We start from the raw sequence: 12,398 nt of genomic DNA on the forward strand, positions 1-12,398 counted from the left end.
ACACTCGCTCTTCCTGGTGAAACGCATTTCTCTTAGGTGCCTGGGCAGCTGCAGGGGGTGGAGGGGCAGATTTATGGGCTGTATGCTTCTTGTAGTGAAAGATTTAAATGGTAAATCCTTCACATATGACTTCACAAATCATGTAAAGTTAAAAGAATTTTACCGTTTCTGTTGCTGCTGCTGTGCTTAAATTGTAAGGGATGGCCAGTAAATCATTTTAATGGAGGTGTCACAGTTGAACTCAATAAAAAAGGGGGGGCGGCGACAATGGTTTTAGCTTCCATTCCAAAATGTTAATGTATTAATCAACGAGAGAATAATTGTTTTTTACTACATTATAAATCTCGGTTGCCATTGGAATTGCAGCCAGGGCTGTTGTAGCTGCATTCTTAAATTAAAATTGTTTACATTGCTATACATTAATTTTACACAGCCATCGCTCATTCTGGGTTCGTTGTGGGATTTCTCCCCAGCCGTGCAAGTCCTTCCTCTCCAGGTGGAGAGAGGGAGCAGCAGCTTATAAAAACAAATTAATTGTGTGGCAAGTTGTTAAATAAATAAAATAAAGAAGCATGTCATGATTGCTTGCTATCTTCATTTCAGAGAAATCCACAGAAATTGAAATTATCAGGCTAGGTTTCGGACGTGTTTTCTCCTTGAGTCAGACAGCAATTTGAGAACAGGGTCCCTTTTTTCTTTCAATCCTTTTTTTTTTTTTTTTGCATGCACAGTTTGGCTGTGTAAATGGTTATTTGAGATGACATCATCTGGGTTAAGTGCTGGGGACATCAGCGTGGAAGTTTTTGCAACAACAACAAAAACGATTCAGGGCTCCATGTGCTTCCTTCCTCTCCCCTTGCCCCAGCTTTGCCCATCTTGACTTGCCCACTGCATTTGGAAATGTCTCTTATTGCTGCTCTTGGTGAGCCGACTAGGCTGAGTTGCTTGTTCTTCTGCCTGAGCTGACTTGCCTGGGTACTCCTATTTTTCCCCCTTGTTAAAAAACAAAAAAAACAAAAAGCCACACACACTCACATAAAGTGGAGGAGGGTTGCCCTGATTTGCAAGTGGCCATTATTACGGATATTAATACTTACTGTTTTCTAATTGTGGCAGATTCTCGAGCAGGTGAGGAAAGTGCCATCACCGCTGTGGACCATGCCGTGATCGGTGGAGTCGTGGCTGTGGTGGTCTTTGCGATGCTCTGTCTCCTTATCATTCTGGGACGATACTTTGCAAGACACAAAGGTAAATCGGCAAGGGTAGGGCTTAACTGAACTCCCCCACCCACCCTACAAAAATGGAGAGGAGGAGTCTATATGCACCTCACAGCCATTACCTGTTTAGAGTTTTGCATGCGAGAGAACGAGCCGCTTGGTCCTGTTTTCAGCTCCTGCTTTCCCTAATCTGTCACTTGGCTGCCGTTTTTTAAAAGGTGGCTCTTCCTGAGAAAGTCCAGCCATACAGGTATCGCACAAGTTCAAATCAGAGTGAGGAACCAGGAATCAGTGCTCTCATTCTCTGTATGGGATTGTCAGGAAGCCCAGGCAGATGACTTCACAAAGTTCAGAAGAAGGAGGCAGTGCCCTCACTCTGATTTGAACATGTTGTGCATTTGTTCCTTAGGAGTTCCTATGAATGTTCATGGGTGTTCGTTTCATGTGGACTAATTTTTTTTTTTGCAAGATATACCCTTGTTTTAGCTCGACAGGGGCTGTCTGCAACAGGAGTGGGACCCAGGTTCCAATTCTGATCCATGTCATTCTTTTTTAAATGCAAGAAATACATAGAGTTACCAAACTGGACATCCAAGTGTTACTTCTCTAGCAAAATGAAAATTTGAGAGCATTTGGAGGGCTATTGGATATGGAGAGGAGAGGACAACCCTCCGCCTATGGCAAACATGCACCTTTCAAAGGCACAAAGGACCCTTTGCAATTGATGGGATTTGCAAGTATCCAATTCCATAACCTGTTATGCTTTGATGCTTATTGCAGTTATCCCAGTTTGCCATCCTTCAGCGGCAGGGTGCATGGATACAGAGGGCTCTTAAAACAGTGGCAGGGCACATGCTCTGCATGCAAGAGATTCTGGATCCAATGCTCAGCATTTAAAGGGAACAGGCAGCAGTTTGGGGAAGAGACCTCTGCCTGGTGCTCTGCTGCCTACAAGTATATGCAATGCAGATAGTTGGTGCCACCACCATGGAACCCCTGTCTCAGCCCCTGCGGTTGCTCCTCTCTTTGCAGGTACATACTTCACTCACGAAGCCAAAGGAGCTGACGATGCGGCCGACGCAGACACAGCTATAATCAATGCAGAGGGAGGACAGAACAACTCTGAAGAGAAGAAAGAGTACTTCATCTAGATCCGTCTTGATTTCCATGAGGTGTCCAACTGCGGACAGTTACTGGCCCTGTGTAGAAGATACAGACTGTGATGTTGGAAGTTGCTACCAGCTTATGGTTTTGGTTTTTTTTTTTTTAACTTTGTCTCTTTTCTGTCTTTTTCTTTCTTTTCCCTTCCAGTGCTGTTTATTTTTATTTCTTTTTTATTATTATTGAATGGTTGGCAAAGTGTGTGGGGAGCATCGAGGATTCCCTATGTAATAGAGTTCTTTGTAAAGTACATTCTGCTGTTTGGCACCTCAGTTCCTTTGGGTTTTTAATTCTCGGGCCGAGTCCAACTTGGATTTAGTTTAGTTCCATCATTTGCAGAAAATTCTGTGCCTTGTTTTATTTCTTGTTTCGTTGGGAGGGGAGGGGTGGAGAGCAGATGGTTTCATATTCTTTTTTTCTTCCTAGCTTCTCTTGGAATTGCCTGCTGGGATCCCTTGAAAGTAGACTTGGTTTCTTTTATTTTCTTTTAAGTGTTTTACCTTCATTTTTTTAAACTCCTGGGTTGTTTTTGGTTGTTGTTGTTGTTGTTTGAAACTGTGTCATCAAAGGAGAACCGGCACACCTTAGATTCCATCGTTTGAAATTCAGTGTATTCATCATCCACCCTACTCCCTTGTCATGAGAGCTTGGAAGAACACACTTTTTAGGAGAATGGTTTGCAGCTGCCCAGGTTTCCAACGCAGCAAAGACTAGCCGAAATAGGCTGAAACGTCCGGAATATGCCCTGCTTTTCATTGAGACCCAGAACCATGCTGAGTTACCTGCAAGCAAAGTGGACCCTGGGAGAGCGCGGAGTCTGTTCTTTATTCTAGGTCTATAGATTGACTCCTCTTTGCTGGACATGCCCGTATTGTCTGTACAGGAACAGGGTATTGAGTGAATTTCCCCGGTTCTCACCCTAAACAGCCGTGACAGATGAGGGCTGCTCCTTTCGTGCAAGTAGGCAAATTTGAGTTGTCGCAGAAGGGAAAGCGGGGAGGGAAGAAATGCAAAGTTCTGCTCTAATTATTTTCTGTTGCAAATGATCCCCACGCTGGCTCCCAATTGGCCTCGCATTGCTGTAATTTACAGGAAACAGGAAAAAGAAAAAACTTTGTGATGTGAAAGGAATATGAATCGGCCGACTTCTTTTTCTTTTTCTTCATTATTATGTTATCTGTCTTGGTTTGCCCCCTTCTTCTTCCTCTCTTCTTCTCTTTTGTATCTTGCTAAAGAGGGCACAGAGGGTGAGGCGCTATGATTGCGGCCTGCAGGTACTGTACATTACAGGTATTGGTCATGCTGAGGTATCCGTCCACAGACTGTGTGGAACTTTTCATTCCTTCAGATTTGACTTCACAAAAGGCAGGAGGGGAGAGAAGAAAAGACGCCTTGTTTTCATGCTGGACTGCCCTGCATCTCTGTTCCAGAAAGGTCAGAGCAGAGGTGGAAAAATCAGCATGGAAGGTTTTTTTTTCCTCTTCCAGTTACTCAATCCAAACTCTTAAACGCTGAGTTTGTATGAGGAAAGCAAGAATACATATATATATATATATATTCTTTATTTCCCTTTCCCTGACTCTGTACCTTCCAAACGCAGCCCCTGGCCTCCTTCCTCAGCCTTAAGAGCCATCTGCCAATAAATTACTGATCCTTGCATGATGGTAGTCATGGTGAAGAGATAACTAAAAATAAGTTTACCTTGTGAGTGTTGGAGATCTGAAGCCTCGGGAGGAAGAGACCAAGTCTGTGTGTCTGCCACTTCCTTTCCTTTCCTGGGGAGGAGGAAACATGGTATCCCACCCCCCTTGGGGATAATATGCTGCTTCTAAACCCTTTTACCAAAAGGAGAAAGCGACGTGTGATGTGAATCAGGATTTTTTTTTTTTAAATGAGGCACCAGATAAAGGATTGGCATTAAGAAGAGGCTAGCTCATGAGGGAACCCCTCATTTCCTTACGGAATTAAGGAATTTGAAGGATTAATTTTAGCGGCAGTCATGTTACGTACATGCAAAGTTTTATTAGGGGAGAATATCATCTCTAGATGTATTTTAAAAGGCTTAAAAAAATAGTTATATTTGTGGGTTTTAGGTTTGTTTAATTGTTGGCAGAGCCATTCAGATGCTACCTTTCAACACAAAATAAAACCCCTTTCCCCACTTCTTTTTCGTACAGTATTTTCCTTCCCCGCCCCCCCTCTCCTTTAGAACCATGAAAACGCAATTGACCTCTTGCAAAGTTTTGTAACATGCCCTTCTTGTTTCTCTGCCTTCTGTACTGCTTGAGACAACAGGTCAACCCCATGGAAGGGCAAAGACAGTGATTGAAAAATTGTGGGGGTGGGTTTTGGGGAGGGGGCTTTTTTCTACCCATTGATCACAGAACTGGCATACCGTTCCCTGAGCAGCTCATCTTTGTTTTGAAAAGTGTACAGTCGTGCAAGTGTTCCCAATGTAACTTTGACTTAATAATGTTGACATGTCTCAGGTTCATGTGTTTTGATTGGTGTTTTCCGTCTCAGGTAGATCGCGAAAAGTTTTTGGCCCCACACGTTGGAAGAGAACACAACGAGCAACCACAACAGGAACTGATGGGTTTTAGTTGTATATCAAGTTTTAAAGGGTTTTTACTTTTCTTTCCCCCCGCCCCCCTGCAAGTATACAGTGCACTGTTTGAAATGTATTGTTAAGTATTGATTTGTACAGGGTTAGATTACAAGGATTTTGTTAAGAGTGGAGAAAGAACAAACTTGTTTCCCAGGGGTTTGCAGCTTGGAGATTTTTCTTGGGCTTTGTGGTTGGGGAGTTTATTTTTTATAACATCAGCAACAGCAAAATAGGAATGTTGCCAAGAAAAATATGGGATGCATAACTGATGCCAAATAAGCTTGTTCTTTACTCACCGCCAGTGACATTTCGTTACTTCTGCCCCCTTAGGCCGATTCTGTTTTAAGGTGTCCATGGACAATGTTGCAGTGTAAGAAAACGCATATTCATATCTTCCCATTCACATTTTGTATTGGTTCATGTATACCATTTTTACAAAGAAAAAGAAGTACTATAAAGTATCTGTCTTCTTAATAAAAACAAATTAATGTTACAAAACTACTTTTCTGTCTCGTTTTGCACTTTTTGTGGCAGCATCTACAAGGGATGCTCCTAAGTAGGAGGCAGGCTGCCGTGTCCTCAGCCCTGTTTTGGGAGCCCCACCAGACACTATGTTTGTGTGCTCACCAGTCCTCCATCCCAAAACACACAACTTGGCATCTCAGCTTTTCTTAAACTATCTGTGCCCGTCGCAAGTGCTTCTCTGAGGTCTGCCATGGCTCCCATTCGTAAGCTGCTTACAGTGTGATGCAATGTGGCACCCTCCAAATTTAGACTACAACTCCCATCAGCCACAGCCAGCATAACCAATGGAAGATGGGAGTTGTAGTCCACCAACAGCTGCAGGGCCCCAGGTTGGCTAACCTTGGTGTGGGTTCACAAGCCCATCCCAAACACCACAAGCAGTTGGCCTTTCACAAATTAAACATACCTGGTCTGTGCCCGTCTCTTGGTGAGACTGTGGGTTGTGTTCTTAATTTCCGGCCTCCCCAAAATCCAAGCACGGCTTACCTTCTTTTTCACCTTTCCTAATTGTAACAATCGCTTAAGGGCTAACTATGCAACTTCTTGCCAGAAATGAAGCACTTATCCCTCCACCTGCCTGGTGGCTGTCACATTCTTGAGCACACCCTGGCAGGTAGGGAAATGTCTCTGTATTCTAGGCTGGCAGAATGGTGTTTGCTTTTTCTTGCTCGGCCTCGTAGTATTTTTAGAGTTTCCTCTCCCGCGAAATTATTTGTGCAGAAATGCCCTCTGATGTAGCTGTTAGGGGAGGCTTTCCCCTGAAGCCCCGGTGGTTTCCTTCCCTTCTTTGGAAAGAAAATAAAGGAAATCTGTTTCCTGAAGGGCAGGCGATGGAGTTATTAGTTTTTCCACTATTGTTGTTGGCTGATGGCATCTCCCGGTACATTGGCGGGTGGCCCTAAGGTGGTGTGTGGGCTCTAATTGGTGCCATCGTTCACCATCCTGCACAAGCAAGGAAAGGGAAACCTTGCTCAATAGAAGAGGCTGTTTTCCTTGGAGAAATATTGTGCTTATGCTTTCTTCTGGAACACTAAAAACACAGCACCGTTGCTCTTCTCAACACCTTTTATTTTATTTTTTAAAATTCTTGCTCTTCAGGCTGAAGAGGAGGGGAGCCGGCCATGTACTTGCCTAGCTCTCAGGAATTGGTCCTCTGCTCTGCCAACCTTGACTGAGGCACAGCTGATTCTTTTTGGGTCTCTCTTTCCTTCTTGATTCCAGCCTCCCAGCTACTTCTGGAAAAGACGACAGGAAGAGGTTGCTAGCAGCCTGCTGAGCAGTGCTTATTTTACCCAGGGTGGCCTGACAAGCCTGCTTTTTGACCCAAATTTCTACTACCCCCTTTTCCTCAGCGAGCCATTATCCTGAGCCTTACTGTTGTGGCTGTGTGTGTGTGTGTTGGGTTATATCCTGTCTTGCTTTTGACCCGCATCTGATTACACCCTAGAACAGATTTTACTCCATCTTACCTTTCCAACCCACATTAAAAATGTTGCTTATGTTCTGGCTAACCCTACTGCTGCAGCAGTAATAGCTTCATTTGACAATGGGGAGAGGCATAGAAACAGCCTTCCAGGGTCCCTCCAACCCTGCTAATGGCCAGTTCAATGAAATAGTCACGTGGTTTCCAATTGGTAGTTTGCAGACCCTAGGGGGTCTGTGGCACCATTCACATAACAAAAACTAACCCAGAGATATCAACATTTTCAAAAGTAAGAGGTCCACATCTTGGCTTTTGGAAAACAAGGTTTACGGTGTTTAGCTAACTGGGAACCACTGGTATAGTCTATTGTAATACTTCAGCCCCTACCCATTGCCTCCAAGGTTTGAGGGAGGCACTTTTAAGGATGATAACCTTCCATAGCTCAGCAGTAGAGTATCTGGTTTGCATGCAGAGGGTCTGAGGTTCAATGACTGGGATCTTCAAGTGACTGGGAAAAACTCCTACATGAAACCCTGGAGAGCCAGTGCCACTCAGAACAGGCAGTACCAAGGAAGATGAACCAATGGTCTGACTCTGTATAAAACAGCTTCCTATATTTGGAGTGGAACCCCAGAGAGAGAATGCTAAATAATTTTCTTGGCGATCAGACAGCAATTTATTTCCACTGGCAATTAAAAACACTTTTGTTCACCCAGGCATTCGTGAATTGCTCTTGGTAGCTTGTTTGCTCCCTTTATCGTGTGATTTTAGTCTTTAGATTTTTATTTGTTTGGATGAAAGTTGTGGTATGATTCTGTGGTGGTGTCTGGATTTTGCTGTACGCTGCTTTTGATCTAGAAATTGCCAGTGAAAGAAAAAAAGACAGGGAATGTTTGCATAGATTGAGGTAGCCCTTTGTCTCTGGTTTGTGTCCAAACCGATAACCCTAGAATCATAGAATTATAGAGTTGGAAAGACCCCCAAAGCAATGCAGAATCCGCTGCAATTCAGGAATCACAGCTGAAAAATCCCTGGCAGATGGCCATCCAAACCTCTGTTTAAAAACTTCCAATGAAGGGGAGGCCACCATCTTCTGTGGTATAGCCCGTTCCATTGTTGTCAGAGAGTTCTTCCTAATGTTAAGTTGGAATCTCCTCCCTTGTAATTTGTATCCATTGGTTTGGGTCCTACCCTCTGGAGCAGCAGAAGAAAGGCTTGCTCCATCTTCCATGTGACATCCCTTTAGATATTTGAAGGTGGCTATCATATCACCATAGGGATGCGGGTGGCGCTGTGGTCTAAACCACTGAGCCTCTTGGGCTTGCCGATCAGAAGGTCGGCAGTTCGAATCCCTGTGACGGGGTGAGCTCCTGTTGCTCTGTCCTAGCTCCTGCCCACCTAGCAGTTCAAAAGCACGTCAAAGTGCAAGTAGATAAAATTTTTACACATCACTTGGGAAGTGTACTGGAAGAAGCAAAGATCACCAGTGCTGAAGCAATGATTCTTCAGCATCAACTTTGCTGGACTGGTCATGTTGTGTGGATGCCTGATGATCGTCTTCCAAAGCAACTACTCTATTCCGAACTTAAAAATGGAAAGCATAATGCTGGGGGTCAACATAAGAGGTTTAAAAACTGTCTCAAGGCAAATCTAAAAAAAGGTATAAACACTGACAACTTGGAAACACTAGCCTGTGAGCGCTCCAGTTGAAGAACAGCAGTTACCAAAGGTGTCATGGGCTTTGAAGACACTTGAACTCAGGACGCAAGGGAGAAACGTGCTAAGAGGAAGGCACACTTGGCAAAACCACACCGTGATCAACTCCTGCCCGGAAACCAATGTCCCCTCTGTGGAAGGACATGTGGATCCAGAATTGGCCTCCATAATCACTTACAGACTCATTGTTAAAACTGTGTTTATGGAAGACAGTCTTACTCGGCTACAAGGGATCGCCAAAGAAGAAGAAGATAAATAGGTACCACTCCAGCAGGAAGGTAAACAGTGTTTCCGTTTGCTCTGGTTTCAGTGTTTGGTTTCACCAGAAGCAGATTAGTCATGCTGGCCACATGACCCAGAAAAACTGTGCGGACTAAACGCCGACTCCCTTGGCCTGTGAAGCAAGATGAGCGTCGCAACCCCAAAGTTGCCTGTGACTGGACTTAACTGTCAGGGGTCCTTTACCTTTACCTTTTTATCATATCTCCTCTCAGTCTTCTCCAGGCTATGTGCAAAGTGTGTATAGGCTCCCTGGTTACTACTCCATAGAACCTGAAGGTGAGCCTCTCATTTCCGTGCGTTTCAGCTAAGCAGAATTTAGGATGTTTCAAAAGAACGCCCCCAGTTTTCATACAATAGCAGCTGAACAATGAAAGTAAGCCAGAGGTCAAGAATGTCAGTCAGTCTGAGGAGCCGTGATGATTTCCCTGAGAAGAGCTGTATTATGTTTCCATCTCTCTGAAAGCAACCAGAGGTGAGTGGTGGGTTGCTCATCCTTTTCGCTACATGTTGGCTCCACAATCTGTTTGTCAGTGAGCAGAACAGCATGTTTTGGTATTGACCAAGAAGGAGAAAAACAATGGAACATGGGAGTCTGTTGCATAGTGCATCCTTGCCTGCTCTTGGGCGGCTCCCGAGAGGATATCTAGCCGTCATTATTCCCACATGGACTGCAAATTCATGTTGGTATTCTCAATTTTTACTGCATTTATATACCACTTTCCAGATAATTTGCCAACCCAAACCAGTTTGCAGCAAGAATTAATATGTTGAATATACTGCAAAACATGGTGCCCAGTTAGCATCACAGTTGGGATTAATTCCTGGCCAGAGTTGAGCCCCTGCAGGAAAAACATTATTGATCAAGCTTTGGGCCCTCCCTGTGGGAAGTGCCCTCCCTGTGGAACGCCCTCCCATCACATGCCCAGGAGATGAAGAACAACACTGCTTTTAGAAGAGATCTGAAGACAGCCCTGTATCAGGAAACCTAGCCAGATGGGCATGATATAAATAATAATAATAATAATAATAATAATAATAATAATAATTGTTGTTGTTGTTGTTGTTGTTGTTGTAATTATATATAATTATGAATATATAAATTATATAGATATATATAGTAGTATTAAAATTGGTCAACCCCCATTTAGAATATATGTATCTGTTTTAGTAGCCTAAATCCACGTCACCTAAAGGTTCCTTGGCCAAGCTGAAGACTGGAAACAGGTGTGGGGAGATGAAATGACTGAGGTCCTAGCAAACGGAAGACCCCACAACTCATTTCAGTCAAGAAGTGGTCTGCATCAAATGGTGTCATGGTGTGGAAGCTTTTGAGGTTCCCACAACGATTCTAATCATGGACCAGAATTACTTTGGTGGCCTGTGGTTTTACAGTGGCTTAGCTATAAAAAGAGAATTCGCCCAGTTTCTGAACCTAATCCTTAAAGCCGTGTCGAATCGGTGCTGGGGAAAACAAGAACCTTAACCGTGGGGGGGTGGGGAGGGAATCAAAGCTCACTGCTCCTTTCTAGAACTCGCCTGCCTCCTCCTTAACATGCACGGCGCCTCGTTGCCTCATATTCCCAACCTGATAGCCTTAAATCTTCCTTAAGTGATATCTTCTCAGGTTAATTAATCTCCAGGCTTAAACTTGCTGTGAGCAGCAGGCAGTCTGTCCTGAAGTCAGCAATGTTACGATTGCATCTCCTAATACTGTTTATCCTGCATTAGTGTTTACTTAAGGAGAAAATTGATCTGTAATTGATATTTCAATCTTCCAGAGCTGATGTTGGGAGAGACTTAAAAGCAGCCTTTTAGCAGCAGACAAAATATTCAAATCTAGGAATTGGGCAGGGAATCGTTGCATGTGTCTCCTTCCTCCACCTCACTTGCCCATCAAGGAATCACTAATGGTCTGGGGGCCTGGGGGTGCACGCACACTCTTACACGGCTTCAAAAAGGGATGCAACAAATGCAGAGAGGGAGAGAGGTTTGTCAGTGGCTGCTGGTCATGACGATGATGTCGGTTCTCCATGTTCAGGGACTGGGATTCCACTAGCATGCCGGTTGCTTAGGAGAAGACTGCTGTGCTCACTCTCTGTTTGGAGGCCCCTACTCTGACTCCTCTGGGAAACTAGGTGGATCCCCTTTGGTCTGACCCAGCATTGTGTGCTTTCCTTGCTTGCCACTGCCGATGCCTCTCTTCTCATTTTGAGCCTGCAACGGAGCAAAGCGGAATCCTAATTCAGAATTGCTTGTTTGGTTCAGCAAGTGCTTCCCTGCCCAGGAAGCTTTTCCACACTCACAAACTCTCCCATTTAGTCAGATGTGATTCCCCCCCCCCCCCTTCAAACCTATTTCTTCAGAGCCTGCCTCTCTGGAAATCAAGCTCTGGAGAAGCTTGAGGAAAAGGAAGACAAAAGCCGTTTTGTACCTACAGAGATAAATGTTGGGAAAGGGCTGCCGCGCTTCTGAGATAGCCATTTAGAAATGGAATCAACAACAAATATGGCAAAAACAGATGGGGGAAGAGACTGTGGATTACCAGACTTCACAGGGCACCAGAACACACTGGACTGCTGGGGCCCATGAGCACGAAAGTTCACAAGAGCCAGTGTGGTGTAGTGGTTAAGAGCGATAGACTCGTAATCTGGGGAACTGGGTTCGCATCTCTGCTCCTTCACATGCTGCTGCTGGGTGACCTTGGGCCAGTCACACTTCTTTGAAGTCTCTCAGCCTCACTCACCTCACAGAGTGTTTGTTGTGGGGGAGGAAGGGAAAGGAGAATGTTAGCCGCTTTGAGACTCCTTAAAGGGAGTGAAAGGCGGGATATCAAATCCAAACTACTCCTCCTCCTCTTCTTCTTCACTTCAAGGCTGGGACAAGGAAACGGCAGTGGAGGGATGCACTTGCAATCTGAGCATTGGGCAGCAAGGAGCACACAGCTGGAGCCTGTAAGCGCAGGTGGCAAGTCCTGCTCTGTTAAATCAGGGCAGGGCAAAAGGAGGCCTGGCTCATTCATTCTTGCACCACACCTGTACAATAATGAGGCTTCATCCAGTCTGCTAATCACATCGGCTGAAGTTGCCTGTCCCTTTTCTCTTGTGCTTCTCACCACACGCAGCTCCAGGCAGCTTGCTAGGCTGAGTTCCATTCTTGGCCCATGAGATTCCAAATGCAAGCCTTTCGCGTCTCTCGACACCTCAGCCCAGTTGATGCAGAAGTGCCCACGGAGCGATCATGCGCCTCTGCGCTTCCCTCTTTTGTATGATCTCATGTCTTAATTGGCATTCTAGGATGATAGCTTGGCATTCCACAATTTAGACACGAGGCGTTGTTGCATCGTGTAATCCTGCAATATAAAAGGTGGATTCAAATATCAGGGGACGGACAGCGGCAACGGCGCAGAGCTGTTTCTGGGATAAAACAGACAAGAACTCCCAAATCCTTGTATAATGCACCAAATAAA

General features: G+C 44.7%; 1 protein-coding gene across 7 annotated transcripts in view; it reads left to right on the plus strand.

Moving 5' to 3' along the window:
- The window catches only part of CADM1 (cell adhesion molecule 1), a 592,123-nt gene that overhangs the window by 288,001 nt on the left and 291,724 nt on the right, over positions 1-12,398 (plus strand). For 6 of the 7 annotated variants that reach the window (XM_083714062.1, XM_083714056.1, XM_083714057.1 and 3 more), the window contains 2 exons: positions 1,117-1,248; positions 2,250-5,487. The exons of the other annotated variant lie outside the window; for it this stretch is intronic. In XM_083714062.1, coding sequence (XP_083570188.1) covers positions 1,117-1,248; positions 2,250-2,368 — 251 coding nt within the window. In that variant the 3' untranslated portion in view covers positions 2,369-5,487. Of the gene's footprint in view, positions 1-1,116; positions 1,249-2,249; positions 5,488-12,398 lie in introns of those variants that run through there. 7 annotated transcript variants of the gene reach the window in all.

Source organism: Podarcis gaigeae (genome assembly GCF_964106915.1).
Source record: "Podarcis gaigeae genome assembly, chromosome: 15".
Lineage (NCBI taxonomy): Eukaryota > Metazoa > Chordata > Lepidosauria > Squamata > Lacertidae > Podarcis > Podarcis gaigeae.